A 24048-nucleotide genomic window follows, 5' to 3' on the forward strand; every position below is an offset into this window, starting at 1 on the left:
ATCCAGTAAACGACTAGGCATATGCCAAAGAGTTTGAGGCTAGAGGACGAAGAGGCTTGACTGACTGAGAAAAGGTTGTTTTCTGCTCCCAATTAACCTAGTCTGAGACCGCAGGGTTGTGTCATAGAGACGTATCCTCAATATGCTGTGGTGGAACCGCATGATACTTGTGTGATTTAACGTTGAGACTGAGTTAACATGACCGGAGGGCATGGGAAGGTTAAGGTCTGGCTGATATTACGCTATGTGTTCACGGTCCGTCCCGACTTGACAATGTTCCCTGTGTCAGTGCACAAAACCAAAGTACTTATTAATGTAGGGCTATTATAACTCGGATTTGGCTACACACACACACACACACAGACACATGAAGTGTTGAACTACTGTTCAATTCCCTTTAGAGAGCCATTCCAATTAACAGAGTAGTGCCCTCCTAGGGGGGATCAGCAGGAAGAGAAGAGGTAGTGGTGGGTCAGTAATTAGACTGCTCTCCCCAGGATGTGGCAACAGGATTAAAGCCTGCAGGGCTGTCAGGGAGAGTCCTCAAAGCTGTAACCTCTAGCACCCCACCACCCCCTCACCCCTGCCTGGCGATTGGAGAAACAGGAATAGATGCTGCCACACTCTCGTGTCAGTCTGCTTAGTAAGAGAGAGCTGGGATTTTCAGTAGATGTCTTCAATTACAACTTCCTCAATATGTGTTGGCCTGCCCAAATATCCTGCAACTCCACCTTATAATTATAGTACAAAAGTAATTGATTGACCTTTGTATTTTGCACAACAGCGGGCGTTTTTCAACTTATCGTATCATGCTTGCGTTTATCCTATACATCCATATGTGGTTTTGTGTGTTTTGATGTGTCCTTTTATGTTGTACACAAATTGCCTTTTGGGGACAAAGATTTAATGAATTGAACAAAACACCGTATTTGTGTACCCAATTTTCAAAGGCGTACTGACATCAATCTCACATGACTCTGTGTCTTTGATTGCCTTTTATTCAGGAGAGCATTTTGCATCATCATGATGATGTGGCCGGTGACACTTTGTGTCTTGAATGTCCAACATCTTCCAAACTTGAATGCTGAATTTTTTTCACTGTTTCAACAGTGGACTAATGGGGGGAAAAGTGGAGTTCCCCTTTAACTTTGATAGCATTAATCAATATGTGGAGAGCATGCATACGAGTTCATCTTACACCTGCTGGCATTGCCTCCCTGCCTGCGGGAGAGGTCCCTCACATGGGGCACACGCCAGCCAGCCAGAACTCAACAAGCTGCTTTGAAGCAGCAATCTCATGTAACCTTTAGAAGGTCAGTTTACCAGCAGAGAGCTGAGTTCTTCAGTCTATATTTCACGAAGGAACACTAGGGGCCGAGGCACAGAGGGACCTGTTACATTCATTAACTGGCACAAGGCCATTGCTCAAGTAAGCAATGTACTGTTAGGCTTTTTCAAGCTTGAAGAGACGGTTAAATAGAAAGCATTGAATTGACGTTTTGTCCAGTCGGTATAGGCTACATTGGCAAGTCTCCCACGCACAGTGATTTATCCAAGAAGCTCGAGCTCTTACACAGTTGCGCATCAGTGGGTTCACATGATATCGGTATGATATAGGCTATTAGGCTATCCAATAGCCAGAAGAGGTAGGAGGAAGTACAGTAGGCAAACTGCATTGCATAAGTTTCCTTCATGCATATCAAGTTTCCTTTTAATCTCTACATCACTAGGCTTAGCACATTCAAATAAATATAGGCATAGTAAATCACATTTTAGATGTTTAAAAAAATAATTATGAAAATAATTTTTGTCAATAAATCTTGAAAGCATAATAAATACATGTAAATGTTTTGTGTTTGTGAATTAAATTAAGTGACAATGCGGTTGAAGTCTAGCTCATCTGTGAAATTGAGCCTATATCACATTGGATTCAAAGTGGTCCTCTTCATGCGTGAAATAGAGAGGCTACACTCGTGCCTGTGCGTCGGATGCTGCTGAGACTAGTGCAGAGTGGGCGAGTGAGCGACTGCGGTATCTTGGCAGGAGCATCAATCATAGGCTAGTCCACATTTGTTTACCGTCGAAATCAGCAGGCGACCCGAAATAAACTCGAAAGGCGATTGAACATTAACGTTGTGGGATCTTAGTTCACATTTTTCCAAACCAGTTTTCAAGATTTTTAATGGAAAATGGCGATATGCACTCCGTCTTGCAGCATTGTCTGCTTGGTGTCTTTCCAGATTATCTTGATTTTCACTGTACAGTGGCCTGGCGCCGATGGTCTCACGTTCCCCCAGCAATACACGTAAGTATTCTATATCACTGGCTGCTCAGCTGTCACAGACAAAATGCGTATTTTGAGGTCCAGCATTTGATTGCCACGTTGGGTGACCGTCATTGTGCTGGTGTACCACCTCTGCTTTCCTATCATTAAATTAGGTTCCTCGCATTGTATTTCTGACGTGAACATATTTCCCCGCTATGCTGCGACTGCTCCGGCAAACGAGGAACGGGCAATAAAACAGTCAATTTAGGATGTTAAAGGGATGTGGACCGTTGCTTTCTGTCATACACAATACATGAAGGAATCACATACAAACACTGCACTATTCACCAATTACCATTTACCATTGACTACATAAATAATTTCCCGTTTAGCCCAACGGTTAAGAGCGTTGGGCTATTAACGGAAAGGTCGCTGGTTCGAACCCCCGAGCTGAATAGGCGAAACATCTGTCCTTGAGCAAGGCACTTAACCGTAATCGCTCCTTTAAATGGCTCTGGATAAAAACGTCTGCTAAATGACTCAAATGTAAATGTTCTAGATGTGTCATTTTTGTCATATCATTGGCACAAACAATATTGCTTGCTTGCTAGCCAGTCTCTGTCAACAGTCTGGTTGGCAAGAGCAGGCTGCGTGGCACCTAATTGATGGTTGTTGTGTTCATATGTGGCTCAATGGGAGTTTAGTCGTCACAACATCTCTGTGTGTCTCATGATGTCAATGCAGTGCTGGCTGCTGTCTTTGATCAAACTGGGCAGCATCAGGCTTTTTTTGTTGCTTTCCTTCCAGACGGTCACAGTCCTGAAGGGAATATAGGGGAGGTCATTTGTTTTTGGACATGGTAGCATATAGCTGTGCTCCACGACTTCTAATGCTGTAAAATCTTTCGCTTTTGTTTGGGATTCAAGCATGTGGAATCCGAATGACACATCAACATCATGTGGACATGCTTTTATTTGGGATGTAGGTCTAGTTAGGTAGCCTGTGAAATGTGGGTTTTTGTTTGGTGCTTTGTGCAGAACGACATGCATGTCTTGATGGTTTGCCGACAACTTGATGGGATTGCATTTTCTATAGGAGCCGTGATGGTTGTGTGTGCAGGGTTACAGAACACTGTTGTTCAATACATATTATTGTACCGTTTTTATTGCACAAACGACATACATTCAAGTGTAGCATACAGTCTCGACAAAGTCACTCACTCCAGTCCTCTCTTTGAAAGCCTTTAAATTTGATCAAGGGTTTCAGAGGAGTGCTGATCTAGGATCAGGTTCCCTCTGTCCATGTAATCTTATTCATTGTGATCTAAAAGGCAGAACTGATCCTAAATCGGCACTCCTACTTTGAGACGCTTGATACGTATCATACGCTGATTTAGGATCAGTTTTGCCTTTTATGTGGTTGCTGGGACTACGACCACCAGATCTGGAAGGTAATCTGGGGCTAAAGCATGTCTTGCTTTAAAATGGATCTATAGAAAGAATCAATAAAAACCTCTGTAGCCATTAGCCCATGTCCACATGTCAAAATAGACAATCTCTGTGCCCTAATTGGTCTGTGAGAGGAGCTTAAACACTAGCCGGAAACAAGACAGGTAACGGTGACTTAAAGGAAGTAAGTAGCCTACAGTTGTAAGGCATGGCTTACTCTGGCAGTTGCAGTGAGCCCGACAGTAATAATGCCATTCTAGCTATGCTTGAAGCTGATTTTAATAAGCCTGCGTTCAAAATGATCCTCAATCTGTCCATAGGGGAATAGTCATCACTTTGTGCCCTACTTTTAATCATCCTCTTCCCAGCTCTTCTTCTCCAACCTTTAACCCTTTCACTCGTAAGCACAGCTGGCACTTAACTGGAGACCACAGCTTTCCGGGCCTTTCTCCAGGCTCTGCAGTCAGGCAGGCAGGCACTCACCAGATGGGACTGGGATCTTTGGGACAGTAGAAGGAAACTCTGGGCCAATGACAGCTGGAGATACTGGGAGCGGTGTGTTGTGTTCCAATGAGAGCAAGGGTCTTTGGCGCAACAGGGGAGGTGTGGGTGTGGGTGTGGGGGGGGGGGGGGGGTGATGAATTGGGTTATTGTGGGAGGTACATAAGGTTGTCCTCTCCTTCTTCCCTCTGGTTATCTGCTGAGTGAGTGCAGTGAAACAGCACCACTTCCCTCAGCCCTGGGTCTCTTCATGTAAGCTAAATGAAGCAGAATCGCTACACTGAAGAACAGCAGCTCCCTCCAATTAAGAATGAATACTGCAGCAGTCAGGGTTTATCCCTTTTCTCCATCCCTCCCAGCCCCCGTCCTTCCCTCCCTCCCCTCCGTCTCTTTCTCACACTTGCTCTTCCTCAGAATCTCTCTCTCCTGCCCCTCCCCCTCTCGGATCACCCCACCCTCTCTGAGTATCCCATCCGCTCCCCCTCTCTCCTTCCCTCTCCCTTTGGAAGTGAATATGGGTCACAGCGGGCCGTGTAGTGCTACTCTCTCTCTCTCTCTCCGGTCCCTGGAGAGATGGATGGATGGTAGGTAACAGAGGAGAGGCAGGAGCATGGCAGGCAGCTAGCTCCGCAACACACAGTTCTCTGATGTCCCAGTGGGGCCCAGGAGGAGAGGAAATGGAGCGCACTAAGAAAAGCCAGGATCGGGCTTCAGCTGCTCTGAGTCACACAAGCTGGGGCATCCCAAATGGCACCCTATTCCCTATTTAGTGCACTACTTTTCTAGCGCACTATGACGGGTCCCGGTCAAAAGTAGTGCACTATACAGGGATAAGGGTGTAATATGGGATGTTGCCACAGTCAGAGAGAGGACTTCTGCTCTGCTCTGCTGTTCTGTGGGCACTAGCAGTAGTCATGTAACCAAGCCTGTTTAGTCATGCACTATCATATACTAAAGGCATTTATTACCACCCTACTCTTCCTTTAAAAAAAAATGACCATCTTTGGTCATATCATATCACATATTATGTCTGTCTGTTTGTGTTCGTCAACAAACAGGGGATGCTCTGCAGCTCAGATTGCAACAATCATGAAACAAAGCCTGTTTTGCCACCCTCCCCTTTAAAACAATACCATCTTTGGTCATATCATGTCTATCTTCCTGTGTCCAGCATCTCTTGCGTAATCATCAGACAGTAGCCTCATTTGCATCAGACAGGACTACGGCTATTTTTAAATCGTTAATGAGTCTGTTAGTCGTTGATGGCGCTTCGATGTGTCATCCAGCAGCCAACGTCTGGGAGCGGAATGCATTGTCTTTCTACAGTATCTGTCTGCATCAGCTCTTCTCTCAGCCAGCTGTAGTGGTGTCGGTTACATTGTGACTGGCTGTGTTGTGCCTCCATCGCCGATGATTCACGAGCGTGTTTATACTGTAGCCTGGCTGTTACAGTTGTTACCCACTTGATTCTTGTGCTGCTGGTCGTGACTCATCTGATACTTGCTACCTACACTGTGTGCCTATATATAGCCCTTCGACTTGATTTCACAGTGTACAAGTATGGACAGCTGAACACACTGTGTTCTTAATGCACAGGCTGTTTTTAATACTCTAGGCAGAGTCTAGGCCTATATATCTTGATGTGGTAGTGACGTGTTTATAGACCTACTATATCTACTGTTTAGCGTCGGAGTCATAAACCCTCTTTTGGAACACTGTAACTGAAGATTGTTCCAGAAGTGTATTTGCTGTGGTTGTTAAGGTGTAGCATAAGGCAATGGAGTGCAATAGTGTGTCCTTCGATTGACTCGCTCCACCATTTTAGATTGTGCTTGCTTTACTGCAGCATTTCTCAGGCCCGACGAAGCAACGAAATGTGGCCCTCATATTTTTATCTCGCTGAATGGGCTCATCAATGATTAATGCTCCACAAAGTACTTGAGTCAAGCATTGGGGCTTTGCATTTCTTTTTAGTGTGTTTAGTCAGGTGGTTGAATGTGCTTCTTCTTCTGGCTTTGTTGCAGGAGAGAATCTCACCCCACCAAGGGAGTGAGAGGAAACGGATGTTCTTGGCTCGGAACCAACACTCCGAGAGTTCCTTTGCTTCGACTCCACTTTTGACCAAGGCTAAGTCCCAAATGGCACCCTATTCTCGAAGTAGTGCATTTCTTTGGACCAGGGCCCGTAGCCTCCACTTTCTCTCTTTAGCATTTGTTCGAGTGGTGTCGTCATTTCCATGTGTTAGGAGGGGAATGGGAACTGTTAAAGCTGGTTACGGGGATCGCAAGCAAGGTCCTGGTCATAACAAACTCCTGTTGTCTCAGTTTGGATGGGGTTTAACATGCAGATGTGCTGGTATTGGGTGACACCTCACCTCCATATTGTGTGTCCACAGAATCATGCACTGGGCCAGGCGCATCGAGCAGGAGATCGACAGAGTCTTCCAGCACATCAGCGGAGCCCAGCAGCTGAAAGGGGTGAGTGCTCGCCTAACCTCTCTTCTCCAGGCTAAAAGCTACCGCATATCATGTTTCAACAGGGAGAGGGACAGCTTGTCAATTTGAACTCATTGCCCCTGATTGTCAAGTCGCAGAAGATGTGTGTCTGAGTTGCCATCTGTGTACTGTAAGATATACATGTGGGTGTGTCTTCTGCACTGAGAGAGTTGTGAGTGTGCACGTGTGTGCACGTGTGTGTGTGTGTGTGTGTGTGTGTGTGTGTGTGTGTGTGTGTGTGTGTGTGTGTGTGTGTGTGTGTGTGTGTGTGTGTGTGTGTGTGCACACGCATGTCTGTGTATGTGTGTGTGCCTGTGACCATACTATGACAGGTGACTGAACAATACAACATCCTTTAACATATACTGTACAGTAGCCGAATCGTAAAACTTGGATCAGCTGTAGTGGGCCAATGGGTCCTATACATGGTGAGGGATGGGTGTCCTCGATGCTGTGAGTGAGCGATGACTGATGGTCGTGGCTCGTGTTCTCTGTGTTGGTGTCAGAGAAGAACAGATGGTCTGGCAGCCTGCAGTAAATCCTTGATGGGAGCCATGCACCTTTTCCTCATTCATTTACCCATAATCCTGCCCAGTGTCTGAAACAGCTCCGGGAGCGAATGTTCCACTGCCTGGCGCTACACAGTGTAGGCCGCAGGAGAATCCTGTGCTCTTTTGAAAAAGGCCCATGAATTGAACTGAACCTTTATCTATTTTATCCGTGGTTTCTACCCAAACTCGAGTTTCTACTCAACTGCGAGTAGAATGGCGCTGGAGGAAATAGATGCTGTTTTATGGGCTCCTGACCAATTGTGCTATTTTGTGTGCATTTTTTGTACAACATGTTTCCGCCATTGTTTCCTATGTCCGAAAAGAGCTTCTGGACATCAAAACAGCAATCACTAACCTTGATTTGGATGAGGATTTCTACTTCAATGAGTCGGCAGCGAAGGACTTACTGCTCATTCCAGACCAGGCCAAAATCCCCAACATACAGAGAACAAAGAGGCGGCGTTATAGAGGCCGGCGTGCGGGATATCTGACGAGACTACGGTCGGCAAGTGGATAGACCGCCTCTACCCTCTGTTCTATTGGCCAACGGGCAATCACGGGAGAATAAGCTGGATGAGCTCCGTTCGAGACTATCCCATCAACGGAACATGAAGAACTGTAATATTCAATGCTTTTCGGAGTCATGACTGAACAAGGACATGGATAATATACAGTTAGCTGGGATTTCTGTGCATCGGCAAGACAGAACATCAGCGTCTGGTAAGCTCAGGGAGGAGGTCTCTTTGTTAACAATGCCTGGAAGTCTCTAGGTTCTGCCCGCCTGAGTTAGGATACCTCATGATAAGCCGTAGACCATACTATTTCCCAAGAGATTTTAATCTATATTTTTAGTAGCTGTCTATTTACCACCACAAACCGATGCTAACACTAAGACCACACTCAACTAGCTGTATAGGGCCATAAGCAAACTGCACATCCAGAGGCGGCACTCCTAGTGGCCAATGATTTTAATGCAGAAAAACTGAAATCTGTTTGACCTCAATTCTACCAGCATGTCACTTCTGTAAATAGGGGGAAAACAACTCTAAATCACCTTTACTCCACACACAGAGACGCGTACAAAGATGCATACAGTCTGTAATACCTACATGTTTCAAGCAGACCACCATAGTCCCTGCGCCCAAGAACGCCAAGGTAATCTGCCTAAATGACTACCGCCCGTAGCACTCACATCTGTAGCCATGAAATGCATAGAAAGGCTGGTCATGGTTCACATCAACACCATCATCCCAGAAACCTTGGACCCACTCCAATTCGCATACTGTCCCAACAGATCCACAGATTACGCAATCTCTATTGCACTCCACATTCGCCTTTCCCACCTGGACAAAAGGAACACATACGTGAGAATGCTGTTCATTGACTACAGCTCAGTGGTCAACACCATAGTGCCCTCCAAGCTAAGGACCCTGGGACTGAACACCTCCCTCTGCAACTGGATCCTGGACTTCCTGATGGGCCACCCGCAGGTGGTGAGGATAGGCAACAACACATCCGCCACGCTGACCTTCAACACATGGGGTCCCTCAGGGGTGCGTGCTTATTCCCCTCCTATATTCCCTGTTCACCCACGACTGAGTGGCCATACATGACTCCAACACCATCATTAAGTTTGCCGACGACACGACAGTGGTAGGCCTGATCACCAACAGTGATAGGGAGGAGGTCAGAGACCTGGCAGTGTGGTGTCAGGAGAACAACCTTTCCTTCAACGTGAACAAGACAAAGGAGCTGATCGTAGACTAAAGGAAACGGAGGGCCAAGCATGCACCCATCCACATTGACAGGGCTGAAGTGGAGTAAGTCGAGAGCTTCAAGTTCCTCGGCGTCCACATCATTAAGGACCTATCATGGTCCAAACACACCAACACAGTCGTGAAGTGGACAAGACAACGCCTCTTCCCCCTCAGGAGGCTGAAAAGATTTGGCATGGGCCCTCAGATCCTCAAAACGTTTTACAGCTGCATCATTGAGAGCATCTTGACTGGCTGCATCCCCACTTGGTATGGCAACTGCTTTGCATCCGACCGCAAGGCGCTACAGAGGGTAGTGCGTATGGCCCAGTACATCACTGGGGCCGAGCTCCCTGCCATACAGGACCTTTATACCAGGCGGTGTCAGAGGAAGGCCCTCAAAATTGTCAGACTCCAGCGACCCAAGTCATAGACTGTTCCCTCTGCTACCGCACGGCAAGCGGTAGCAGAGAAAAAGGCTCCTAAACAGCTTCTATCCCCAAGCCATAAGACTGCTGAACAGTTACTCAAATGGCTATACGGACTATTTACATTGACCCCTTTCTTTTAGTTTTTTTGAGCTGACTCCATGCACTCTCACTAGACTACTCACACATACTACACTGACGATCCAACACACACACATACTACATACGCTCACACACACAAAACACACACACATGCATATTGATCACACACACACACACACACACACACACACACACACACACACACACACACACACACACACACACACACACACACACACACACACACACACACACACACACACACACACACACACACACAAATAGGCACTCTTCACATGCGCTGCTGCTACTCTCTTTATTATCTATCCTGATTGCCTAGTCACTTTTACCCCTACCTACATGTACATATTACCTCACTTACCTCAACTACCTCGTACCCCTGCACATTGACTCAGTACCGGTACTCCTTGTTTATCAAATCAAATGTTATTTGTCACTTGCGCCGTATACAACAGGTGTAGACCTTGTCGTGAAATGCTTAATTACAAGCCCTTAACCAACAATGCAGTTTTAAGAAAAATAAGAGTTAAGAAAAATAAGTAAAAAATAAAAGAGCAACAATAAAAGAAAAATAACGAGGCTATACACAGGGGGTACCGGTACCGAGTCAATGTGCGGGGGCACAGGTTAGTCGAGGTAATTGAGGTAATATGTACATGTAGGTAGGGGTAAAGTGACTATGCATAGATAATAAACAGCGAGTGGGACCCCTGTGTTGAGGGTCAGCGTGGCAGATGGGTTGTTACCTACCCTTACCACCTGGGGGTGGCTCGTCAGGAAGTCCAAGATCCAGTTGCAGAGGGAGGTGTTTAGTCCCAGGGTCCTTTGAGGGCACTATGGTGTTGAATGCTGAGCTGTAATTAACGAACAGCATTATCACGTAGGTGTTCCTTTCATCCAGGTGGGAAAGGGCAGTGTTGAGTGCAATTGAAATTGTGTCGTCTGTGGATCTGTTGCGGCCTAAATATCAGTATAGGCGCCAAGCCTGCTTGTGAAAGCCTGCTTGTGAACAGTAAAAATCAGCACAAAAGCAATAATGGCATTCTAATGAATATAAGTGTCGATATGACAGCGGTCAAAAATAGTATATTATTGACAGTTTTTGGACACATTATTTGTGGCCTCGCTCGTGCTTACAGTATGGTGTGCATCTTCACGCAACAGTTGGATCTCATTTAGCTGTTATCCCTTGTCCTAACAGTCACCACAAATCTTCGACACTTCCACTTGATTGCAACACTTCCCACAAACAAGTCGCTTGGAGCGGAAACAGGTGTCGTGGGTTCTGTTCCCGAGTGCATCTGCCCACCTTGCAGCTTCTCCTCCCCGGGAGCTGTGCTCAATTTTGGCTCGAGCAATGGCTCGCGTTCAATCTTTGCTGCTCTCTTGGCCCTCATATGTCTCTCACGTAGCCCGTGTGCCAGACTCATGATGACATTTCTTCATGCACTGCTTGAACAACACGTGTACGTTGATAGCAGCCAAGTCAAGCATGTTGAAGAACACAGTAACAGGCCAGCGGCGAGTTCCTCCTTACACCTAGTACAGCAGTGCCATCTGATCTAAAACATTATCCGACACTCGCTCAGCTGCTGCCCGATATGGATCCTTTCCCAGATATGGAAATCCGTTCAGCATGAATCAGAATCATTTATTGTTATTGAACCTTTATTTAACCAGGAAAAGTCCATTGAGACCCAGAGTCTCTTTTTCAAAGGAGACCTGGCCAAGAAGGCAGCAACAATTAATACATTACAGAATTAAAAACATACAGTAATACAATACAACAACATGATCCAGGCTAAACATAGCATTTACACTCCTCTGTAACCGAGTCTCCCATCAAAATTGTATATTCATTCAGTGGCACTAACTTATCTAGATGAAGCATGGATTGTAGACTATTCCATGCCTCTGGTACACAAGACGAGAAGGCAGTCTTGCCTAATACTGTAAATGTCCTGGGGACTTTAAGTAGCAACCACCTAGCAGACCGGGTAGGGTAACTGCTGGTTGTGAAGGAGACCTGACTACAGAGGTAAAGGGAGTTTACCCAAAAGGGTTTTGTAGATGAACACATACAAATGTAGCTTTCTGCACATCTAAAGTGAGGTCCAACCCACCATTTTGTACAAGGTGCAATGGTGGGTGAGTGACTTGGCATTTGTAATAAAGCGTAAGGATGCATGATAAACAGAGTCCAGTCACTGTGAGACAGAAGTCCCCATAATCAATTACAGAGAAAAAGGTGGCCTGAACAAGCTTCTTTCTAGCCATAAGCGGGAAGCAAGCCTTATTACGAAAATAAAAACCCAATTTAAATTTAAGCTTTGTCACAAGCTTATCCATATGAACTTTAAAGGACAACTTGTCATCCAACCATATACCTAGGTATTTGTAGGATGACACTATTTCAATGGATAAGCCACCAGATGTGAGAATGCTAACCTTCTCTGGCTGAGTGTGAACTCTGGTAAAGGTCATGAATTTAGTTTTTTGTACATTCAAGACCAGATTGAGACCATAAAGGGAGGCCTGCAGTGACTGAAAAGCAGTCTGGAGCTCTTCAACAGCCTGAACCAGAGAAGCACATGAATATATGACTGTATCATCTGCATATAGATGCAACTTTGCTGGTTGCATCCCATTTCCCAAATCATTAATACAAATTGAGAACAACACAGGAGCTACAATGGAACCCTGGGGCACACCTCTATTAATCTCAAGAAAGCTAGACTTGTGATTGTCAGCATATACACATTGCGTTCTGTCAGAAAGATAGTTACTAAACCAATTTACTACCCCTTCACTGAGACCAATGTTACTGAGTCTAGCTAGCAACAATTCATGGTCAACTGAGTCATGATAAAAAATGTTCATTCAGATCTTAGAGCAACACTAACGCAGCATGTGCATCCATTCATCTTGGTCTTGCCATTGTAAATGATGCGCACTCTCACTGTGTAGCCTACTCCAAGTAGGCCTAGAGTAGACTAACACAACTGATTGGATTTGGTGGACTGTACACCATTTTGAGATTATAATTCGAAAAGATCAATACAATAGAATGGCCCGCCCTGTTCTTAATTTACAATTGGTGAAATACATAATTATGCGTCGTTCGCTTCCCCTCACTCATCGAATCACCAATTCTCCCCTTTTCTCCCCCATCATACTATACTTAATTTATTTTGTCTTTTGTTACATCCGTGAAATTAGTTTCGGTGTAGTTTAGGTTCAGTTTTTAGGCAATTATTCGGGTGATTATCAACTGGACATGTTAACTTTCAACTATTGGAGAAGGAGCGGAAATTAAGAGTCTAACAATGACAGTGTGTTATATAGATTTATTTAGGGAAAGTCAAGGACAAGGGGGACATGACTTTAAAAATGGCAGTAATTAAACATTACAATCTGTTTTGAGATATTATGATGCTCTGATTTTCTGGTGTTAATATACACAATCACAAATAAATCCATTAATATTTTGTTTAGGAAGGTCATAAAAAAACATGATACAAGGCAATTTATTTCAAAAGAAATACACCTAAGTTGTTCATTTAGCAGACATCACAGGCCCTGCCCTACCACAGTCAACACACATATTGTTTTTAATCTTTGTTTCCATTGAACATGCCATACAAATAAAGACATTTAAATTATATATATATATATATATATATATATATATATATATATATATATATATATATATATATATATATATGGTGCCTTGGTCCTCCTTTCTTTTTGACGACACATACACTACATTACCAAAAGTATGTGGACATCTGCTCGTTGAACATCTCATTCAAAAATCATGGGCATTAATATGGAGTTGGTCCCCCCTTTGCTGCTATAACAGCCTCCACTCTTCTGGAAAGGCTTTCCACTATATGTTGGAATATTGCTGTGGGGACTTGCTTCCATTCAGCTACAAAAGCATTAGTTAGGTTGGGCACTGATTTTGGGTGAGTCGGCATTCCAATTCATACCAAAGGCGATGGGGTTGAGGTCAGGGCTCTGTGCAGGCCAGTCAAGTTCTTCTACACAGATCTTGACAAACCATTTCTGTATAGACCTCACTTTGTGCACTTGGGCATTGTCATGCTGCCACAAAGGTGGAAGCACAGAATTGTCGAGAATGTCCTGTAGCGTTAAGTTTTCCCTTCCCTTCACTGGAACTATGGGGCCTAGCCCGAACCCTGAAAAACCCCAGACCATTATTCCTCCTCCACCAAACTTTACAGTCAGGCCGATCATGTATAACATTGTCAACCATCAGAATATTGTCAATTTAATTGTGTCTTTAGGCTACATCTATTATTATTATTATTATATGTGTGAAATTAGTTTCAATATAGTTTAGATGTAGTTTGGTTGGTCCAGCTGGGCGGGCAACTATTTTCTTACAGTCAGAAAATACGTTATCTTATTTTAGTATTTACAGTGTATGTGCTTCTGGATCAATCAATACATATTTATTTTTTATTGTTAACCCCTTTTTATCCCCAATTTCATGGTATCCAATTGGTAGTTAGTCTTGTCTCATTGCTGCAACTCCCGTACGGACTCAGGAGAGGCGAAGGTTGAGAGCCGTGCGTCCTCCGAAACACAACCCAACCAAGCGGCAGTGCTTCTTGACACATTGCCTACTTAACCCAGAAGCCAGCCGCACCAATGTGTCGGAGGAAACACCGTGCACCTGGCGACCATGTCAGCATGCACTGCGCCCGGCCCGCCACAGGAGTCGCTAGTGCGCAATGAGACAAGGACATCCCTGCCGGCCAAACCCTCCCCTAACCCGGACGACGCTGGGCCAATTGTGCGCCACCCCATGGGTCTCCCTGTCGCAGCCGACTGCGACAGAGCCTGGACTCAAACCCAGAATCTCTAGTGGCACTGCTTGACCCTGGTGGGCCTACTACCACACTTACTGTCTGTAGTCCTTGCAAACTGCACTTTATACCGGAAATATGCACAGCGCTTCATAATTCTCTGAACTGTAATAAAAGGGGCCTCTGATACAGATTCCAACACCTTGCCCCAAACCTCAACAGGGGGCTTGAAGTGATATTGATTAAAATGTTTCTGGAACTAATTTACATGACATGAGAAATGTGTGTTTTTATGTGCTGGGCCAACAAGCACATCATAAGAGAACAACTGTGTATGCCTGGTGTTAACTCTGCATCTGGATGAATGCATGGCAGGCCCACCTGTCTGTCAGTGGCAAATGTTCTGTCTGTCAGTGGCAAATCTCAATTAGAATAATAGACTATAAGGTTATTGAGGTCTATTTATACGATCTTGTCATGTCTTGAATTCTATTTCCCTTTGGTGATCTTGAACATGGAAAAATACAGTCTACCAACTGCAATTGACATTACTGTGATATATATTTTTTTAACGGATTTTGTTCAATTAAATAGTACACATTTCACTTATTGTTAACAGTTTTAGTTAAAAATTGATAGGACCAGTGCTGTCAAAAATGTGGGTCTCGTGTGTTTTATATACATTTCCACACTATGAGGTTGAAATAATACTGTGAAATTGTGAAAATTATGATAATGCCCTTTTAGTGTAAGAGCTGTTTGAAAAGAAGGCTTGTTTTGGTAGGATGGAGTTTTGGCCAACTGGGCCGGGATGTCCCTTATATTGGGCTAAATTGGTTTGTCCCAAACGGGATCTCCCTTGTCCCGTATATTCATCCAATCACAGTATAGCGTAAACGCGCCAATTCCTGCAAAGTGATTTCTGTTGTTGTTCGGTCGGTTTGGCATATCAAGGAATATGGATAAACCTGCAAAAAAAGAAAAGACAGTGCAGCAACAACAAACAATGGGAAGCAAATAAGACGTGTGTTAAACCCGTCAGTGGTGACTAGACGAAAGCTTTCTGTACTTTATGCCGTCGGGAATTCTCAATTGGCCATGGAGGGGAGAATGACCTAACTCAGCATGCATCCACAGAAATGCAGAAGGCCACGCTGGCTAAAGGTGCTAGTAATATCGGTCCATTCTTCGTGACGTCTACTGCGGAAAATGCTTTGTTTCATGACTCAAATGTTGTGAAGAAGATGCACTTGGGAAGAACGAAAGCTGAGATGATTACAATTCATGTTTTAGGAGCACACTGTGCGGGATATTTTGGATGATCTGTCCCCGACCGAAGGTGAGGCGGTGTATTTCTCAGTTGCCAGTGATGCCTCAAACAAGAGAAACAGAAAAATGTTTCCAGTCTGCATGAGATATTTCTCTGCGTCTGATGGACTGCAGTGCAAGTTACTTGACGTTTATGAAGACAGTGATTAAACTGAAAATGGCATATGTAACAGTATAGCTTCCGTCCCTCTCCTCGCCCCTACTTGGGCTCGAAGCAGGGACCCTCTGCACACATCGACAACAGCCACCCTCGAAGCATCGTTACCCATCGCTCCACAAAAGCCGCGGCCCTTGCAGAGCAAGGGGAAAAAGTACTTCAAGGGGTCAGAGCGAGTGACGTCACCGATTTAAATGCTATTAGAGCGCACCACCGCTAACTAGCTAGCCATTTCACATCGGTTACACATACATCAAGCTCTGATGAACTGTCTGGAAAAGCATGAACTGGATATTAGACACATCACAGCCTATGCAGCAGATAATGGCAATGTCAACTTTGGAAAACACCACTCCGTTTATCAGTTATTGAGCAGTGTCAACAATCACATTCTGAAAGCTAATTGCCCAGCTCACATAGCTCATAATGCCTGCAAGGACGCCTGCGATCAGCTGTCAGTGGATATTGAGACAATTGTTTTAAAGATCTACAGCCATTTCTCAGTATCTGCTTCCCAAAGAAAGGAACTGCGTGCATTTTTTGCCTTTTTTGACATTGAGTGGCGTGAAATTCTGCGACATGTTTGCGCTAGATGGCCCTCTCTTCATCCAGCTGTCGATTGTCTCCTGCAAAGCTGGCCAGCTCTTACTTCATACTTCAGGTCCCTTGGGGAGACCTGTCCTGTGGCACTGAAGAGTATTTTTGAGTATGAAGAATTAACGGAAGCTGCTGAGATTTATCTGTGCTTTTTCCACTGTGCTTTTTTTATGACCAACTCATAAAAAGCTGGAGGAAACAACGCTCTGCATCACAGATGTTTACGAGGAAGTTCAAAAATTCTAAATGAAGATGCTTCAGCGGAAACAGGACAGCTTTTTTTGGATACCAGACCAAGCAGCTGATGGACAAACAATTGTCAGCGCAAAGGTCCAAGCAGCAACAGGACTTTGTGAAGTTCTATGACACTGTCATTACCTACATTGACAAGTGGTTTGATTTCTCACCAGAAAATGTAATGTTGAAACTGAAACCGATCGGCCTCAATGAGGAGCTCTCCTTCACTGACCTGGAGCAGGTGGTGGTTGCCCTCAAAATGACAGAGACAGTCAGTATGGACCAACTCTATGACGAGTTTTGTGCTAGCTGGGAGGAAATACAGAAAGACAGACAGGATACCACAAAATCCACCAGTGAGAAGTGGTGTCACAAGAATTATGTTCTCGATGTTCATAAACCAATTCAATTAAACTACTCAGTCTGCTAATTAGGCTTTGTAAGATACTGATTGAAATGAAACAGACGGAGGCCCAGCTAAAATAGTCAATAAGGTTTATTCACGAGAGCGCTGGTTAGTTGTACAAAACCATTCATTTTATACTGGCTTCTTACGCACATACTTCCACACAAACAGTATTCATCATACGCACATACTTTCGCACACAAACATTAGGTATCCTACGCACACACTGTCCTGCTACCCAGCCGATAAAGATTAGGGGACGTGAGAATCACTCCCCGTCCTCCCTCAAGATAGGGAGACCCTGGGAAGTACTCTCAGTGGCCCCCAGCCAAGGTCGGCACCGAATCTTGCTCAGACAGTCTGTTTTTAAGATACTATAATACAGATATATTGTTATACTCTAATTCTGACTAAAAACTACACTCACAGATATATAATTCTACTGACTAAAACCACACACATCATTAGAATAATCTCATGATTCTAATCAATTTCATACAATCATATGGGTGGCAGGGTGGAATATTCCAGTCATTCATTTAAACATATAAATCCCATTGACAATCCACCGTTAATACTATCTGGAAACTGTCACGGTCGTCATAAACAGGAGACCAAGGCGCAGCGTGGTAAGCGTACATATTTAATCAAAGAAAGAATACTGAGCAAACTATACAAAACAACAAAACTAACCGTGAAGCAAATATGAGTAGTGCAGACTGGCAACTAAACATAGAATAAGAACCCACAAACTACCCAAGGAATATGTCTACCTAAATATGATCCCCAATCAGAGACAACGATAAACAGCTGCCTCTGATTGAGAACCAATCTAGGCAACCATAGACATATAAACACCTAGACTTACAAAAAACCCTAGACATACAAAAACCTCTAGACATACAAAAACCCCTAGACAATACAAAAACTAAACAAACCACCCTCGTCACACTCTGACCTAACCAAAATAATAAAGAAAACAAAGATAACTAAGGTCAGGGCGTGACAGAAACTTAAACGGTATCCAAGATTAAAAAAAAACAGTCTTAACCCTCAAAAACAGTCTCATCCAACATGGGCTCCTTGTAGTTAAAAGAAATGGAGCCATCTCCTTGGCCTGGAGGCCTGTAATCGTCAGCCCACTGGCCGGAGCTCGGAATCGGTCCGTACCTCACCATCTATTGCGTTATTGACCTCTCCAGAGTCCTGGTAATCAGACCTCTCATACACGGAATCAAACAACATCCACACAGAACAAAAACACTCATACAGGTGAAAGTTGCCCACAACACCGTGATTATAACATTTTTCCATTTCCCAAACACACTATCAAACCAATTTGTTAGAGCATTATCCACCCTAGAGTTCTCTGCTAATTCGTGAGCTAATGTGGTTAAACCAGCCAGGGCCTTGGTCACCGATCCGTCTGGAGCTGTGTTATCGGGGATGAAAGTACAACATTCTGATCCGAATATCACACCCCCCCCCCCACCCTTTTCAGCCAGTAACATATCCAATGCTATTCTATTCTGCCACACCATCAAACTAGTTGCAGCTGTTTGTTCTTCTAAACCTTTTATCACATCTCTAGTATAGTTGATGAAACGCTGTTGGTTATAGTAGATATAATTAATCCAATCTACATTTTTATTGAGAGTTGACCACCAGAAGATGCTTGATTCCAATCCAGCCCATGTCTGATTCCTAGCTTTGAACTCATCAGGCACCCCCCTTGCTTCCCCTACGTCCCATCCGTGTGTGATGTATCGAGCCATACAATAATAATTTCCTCCAGTAACTGTGAAAGGGGAAGTCTGGATGTAATGGGCACATGGGGATACAGATAATGCAGATCAACGCAACTGTCATTGTCTGGCTTCCCTGCCTTCATGAACAGCTTTACCATACAGGCCATTCCCCTGGGTGAATCAATTCCATCAAGTGGAAAGGGGATGGTGGTCAACTGAGGTTTGGCTGTGGCGCAGGCATAACATTCTTCTTTAGCTACTGATCTGGCTGTATACTGAATCCATTCCAACCACAGGTTGAAATCCCCATAACCAGTTTCCACCTCAATCACTTCCTTCAGATCTTTCGTCTGAACTATCCGCACCGGTCCTTGGCTCTGGACGACTCCACGGTCAGTATCTGTTTCATCAGGGGCTCTGCTTGTATTCTGGCTGGCTGTAGAACTATCACCGGCCCTAACCTCTTCTACCCGGAATGGTACTATGGTGTCAACCGAAACCTGATCAAACCCCCTCTTTCTTTACGTCTTTGATGGTAATTCGTACCTTTATGCAATACTTATCTCGCTCCGGATTACAGTCAAAAACCCTCACCTTCACTATACTCCATCTTCTTCCATACTGGGTATGTGGATTTATATAGCCCTCTCTCTCGGTGTGTGAGCTATAACCTGTTTCCATGAACTATACGGGGACCTGCACAGATATCTTCCATAATGGCTCATAGTTCTAGACTGCCAAGGGGTCAGATACCCCATTTGGTCTACAGAGAACTCAACTGAGACATCCTTCCCGATCTCCACTCTCATTTCCTGTTTACCCAGATCAAGTGATCTCGTATGCTTGGTTAATACAACATTGTCTACACTATGGGTCAAGATACCACCTTCTGCATTCTCGGATGGGTCATGGTGTATTAGGAATATGGCTCCCACGATAAGACAGCTCAGACCAATCAGCACTCCTGTAAAGCCCCACCCTTTCCCGGAGAACATATCATCAGCTAGAGGCCAGCCCATACTTTCACTTCTATGAACGCACACAGGGAGGATAGGGCGGGGTTAGGGAATCTTCATTAGAGAGGTGACCCCCGCACCTTATTGGTATTCGGTTCTTCTCCTAACTCTGTGATTGTTCGCCAGTGTCAGTGTGTCTTACCCTCTTGCAATGTGTGACATGAACCCAGGTAGCTCTTTCAGCTATTGTCACCGCGAAGGCTGTCACCAGGAGTACTTGGTATGGCCCCTCCCAACGTGGCTGCTTCCCGTCTATTCTCCTCAGCGACTGGATTGAGTGAATCACCTTCTCCTGTAATTCACCTGTAGAGCATAAAATCTTGGACATACGGGTTTGGTTAGCAAACAGTCTTCTCATGTGTTCTGCTAGTATATCTTCAACTTCTATGCCTACTTGTTCTGGTCCCTAACTCTGTCATTCTATTTGTTCTATCTGATTAGCTAGAATTTCATCCATTATTCAAAGAAATATATCCTAGTAAACCAACTCTAGGGATAATATCTTGACCTAATATTTTAGTTACCATAATCGTGTCCACCAAGTAAGTTGGGAACGCTTCTACCCATTTGCTATATTTATCTATTACAATTTTTATTTTATTTTTTATTAGTAGTTCATTATCACATAGGCCACTAGGCCACGACGTCTTTCCTAACCTGCTCTACCATCCTTATGCTACAAAGTTTTCTCTAATTACCTGTACCATCACCTAGGCCACTAGGCCATCATCCCTCCGGTTGATACCTGTCTCTGCCCATGTATCAATATTGCTACATATCTAAACAATGACAGGTAAGATTAGTAAATTATCCTTATGTCGGACCTTATCTTGTAGGATCGCCCCTTTCATTTTTCACATGTCCAATTCTCCCTGGGGCGTTCGTTCATGGCTATCCTGTAACAATTATCTGTCAAGTGTCTTATCTACTTTAAGATTTATCTGTGCTGCTTTGTATGGTTTTAAATGCCTATGTGCTTGTCTATGTAAACAGTAACCTTTCTCTCCTTTCTTATTTCACAGGCACTAGTCAATGCTACTATTTCGGCCTGTTGTGCCGAATAATTTCTAGGCAATGGTTCTGTGTTTAACACCTTAGTTCCTGAAACCAACTAAGCTTTCATTCCCCTTTTGTCTCCACTCAGTAACTGTTATCTACCCATTCTGTGTCCCTCCTATCTTCTCTCCTCATTCTCCTCAAATTTCTTCTGCTCTCTCTCTATCTTGGTCATTTCCTGCCCCCCTCCTTCTCCTCTCTGCTCCCAAACCATCAAGGTCTCAGCAGTGCGAGGAGGGCTTCTCCTTCTGCCCTTCCTCCTATCTGTCTGTCGCTCTTTCTCATAACAGTCAGTATCAAATATGGGCTGTTTCCAAATATTGACTAAGTGTCTCACTGTCTGGTATTATCTGAACTCATGGATTTTAGAAAAAACATATGGTAGTAATCTGTAAGTCTACCATTAGCCCAAGGCTATGCCATTTCTTTCTTCTCATTGGTTCAAATTACAAATATGTCAAAGAACTATAAACTCTATCATAAAAATCAATTACCTTAAAATCAGTATCACAAATGACCTTAAATTCATTCAAATGGCCCTCCCATGAGGCTGATCAGACCACAAAGGAAAGACATGATGACAGATGTCAAAAGTCATACCACCCTTTCACCGTAGTGTTTCTCACTAGATTAGACAAATTAAAGAAAAAACATCAAACATTTTCTACATGTTGTATCCCAGGTTCCCAGAACATTCCCTTTATCTAAAGAATTCCCGTGTTTAATTAAAACTCAGAAAACAAAACTTCTAATATTCCATATGTGAGTGTACCCCTTTAAGATATCGTGTTTCTGGGAAACATGGAAATCTCCTCAAACCCAAAGACAACCCCCAGGTTCTAAACAAACAAAACATTTCCGAAGAGAGACAATGAAGCACTCCTCTTCCCAGAACCCCCCCCCCCCCACGGATATATAATTCTACTGACTAAAACCACACACATCATTAGAATAATCTCATGATTCTAATCAATTTCATACAATCATATGGTTTCAGGGTGGAATATTCTAGTCATTCATTTTAACATATAAATCCCATTGACAAGTGGGTGGCAGTTTTCCAAAACCTAGGGAAAGCCAACTTGATCAACATGTTCAGGATTGTCTCATTTGTCCTCAGTGTGCCAGGCTCAAATGCCTTTGTAGAGAGGATTTTTTCTCTGATGACCATTACATGGTCAGACTCAAGAAACAGATGCAGCACAGAGCTGATTAAAAATGAACTTGAAATATCTGTGAACTGTGACTTGTCATATAAGGACTTCTCTCTGGCTATGCAAAAGGACAAAGGACTGCCTGAAACAGTCAAGAGCAGCAAAAAATATACATGGAAAAAGTAGACTTGGTGAGTGACTCATGCTCCTCTTTTCCATTTGAATTTTTTTATATTTTTTTTGCTGTAAAGGTCCAAATTGTGATTTCTTTGATCATTTATTTTGAGGTTTATTCACATAACTTTACATGATACAGTTTTAGTAAAGCTATAGACTAAATGGAATATAAAAATGTTTTGCCTTTCCAATTGAAAAATAATATACACTGTATATTCATTCCCACAACACCATACCCACACCGCCGTGACACCGTGCACTGGCACGCCACCTTTTGTCCCTTATTTGGCAGTGAGAAAGTTGGAAACCCTACTGGTGACAGCCTATTTCTCTCTAAAAAATATTGGACCAATTAAAAGTGCAATGTCAAATCAAATTCAAACGTTTAACCTTGCATTTAAATATGTGTTCGCTACAATACTCTTGCATGTTCTGATGGGACAGGAAGCTTGTTACTTTTATGTAAGGTTACTGGTTAGTTTTAGTCACAATCTTTACTTTGGGTTGAGTGTGTAGTGTGGACTCAAACCAACAGTGGCAGCAATACACAAAGTAGACGTCCATCTGCCAGAAAGACGCAGACAAAGGAATTACCAGAGACATCACCGGTGGGGCTTTTTGAATCGAGATTCCCTAAAAACGTGCCACTTTGAAAAAGATACGACTTACGCAGATTAGGGGAATTAACATAGTAGGTTAGGAGAATTAGGTTAAGGTTAGGAAAAGGGCCATCGCTGACCGGACTGTCCGTCAATTTGTGGTGACGGTACATCACAGGCAAACAAACTGCATGGCGCTGACAGTCTACTGCAGCCATAGGAAGTCTCATTCTATATCGATTTAAACTTAACACAATTTGAAGATGTGATACAAAAATACCTTGTGTTCTTCACAGGGGGATAGAGACATCAATGAATAAGAGCAGTGCACCAGGAAATTTGTCAGATTTTCCAACCACTAGTTTTATACAAAATTATTAGTAATTAGGCAGCTGAAATGTCATAGCATATCAATTGTCATTTTTCATGAATTGGTTGTTCATAGCAAATTACATTTTTTCATACTATTTACTATAGCAGTGCGTGCTAGTGAAATTTTTTCATACTATAGCAGTGCGTGCTAGTGCAAAAAGTTAATACAAATAATAAATACCCCCAAAAAGCAACAAAGACGCTTTCTAACAGTATAAGGCATTACTAGGTACTGTTCATGGCCCTCTCATGAAGATATGTTTAATACAGCCATCCACTTCACATTCATCAGGTTAACTAGCATAAATTCATCATAATTTAGGATATTTAACCTGCTTATAAACTCTGCATTCTTTTCCACGTCGTGGTGGTTGTACAACATAACATACCATCGCGTGACTCCAAGTTTACTTCGATATGATGGTTATTATATCAATATTTGGGCTTAAATGCATTTCTGCCACAACTGTCGCATAATATATTTCACAGACCCACAAAATTATCCACCCTTGTGTAGTGTATTTTGTTTTGTCGGCATTGGGAAATTTTACAGCCAAATTTGCCATTTCCATCAGGCCTATCATGAGTTTCTTTATGTGTCAGGTAATTCATCCCCATGAAATGGTTGGATGGAAACCTGGTTTTAGAGAGATAGATGTGATGTTTTTGATACCCCCTGTTTTTGAAATTTTAACTTAAAATTTACCTGGAAATTAAGTCAACTTTAAAGCTACACACAAAAAATATACAATAATGTCACATGAAATTAATGTTACAGCAATATCAGTAAAACAAA

The 24048-nt window shown here is 43.5% G+C and overlaps 1 protein-coding gene across 2 annotated transcripts in view; it reads left to right on the forward strand.

The window, feature by feature from the left end:
* The first annotated feature begins 1964 nt into the window (after positions 1–1964).
* cacna2d2b (calcium channel, voltage-dependent, alpha 2/delta subunit 2b) overlaps positions 1965–24048 on the forward strand; it is a 78785-nt gene continuing 56701 nt past the window's right edge. For both annotated transcript variants that reach the window (XM_071348976.1, XM_071348984.1), the window contains exons 1-2: positions 1965–2305; positions 6611–6692. In XM_071348976.1, coding sequence (XP_071205077.1) covers positions 2190–2305; positions 6611–6692 — 198 coding nt within the window. In that variant the 5' untranslated portion in view covers positions 1965–2189. The remainder of the gene's footprint in view (positions 2306–6610; positions 6693–24048) is intronic.

This window comes from Salvelinus alpinus, chromosome 2 (genome assembly GCF_045679555.1).
Source record: "Salvelinus alpinus chromosome 2, SLU_Salpinus.1, whole genome shotgun sequence".
Taxonomy (NCBI): Eukaryota; Metazoa; Chordata; class Actinopteri; order Salmoniformes; family Salmonidae; genus Salvelinus; species Salvelinus alpinus.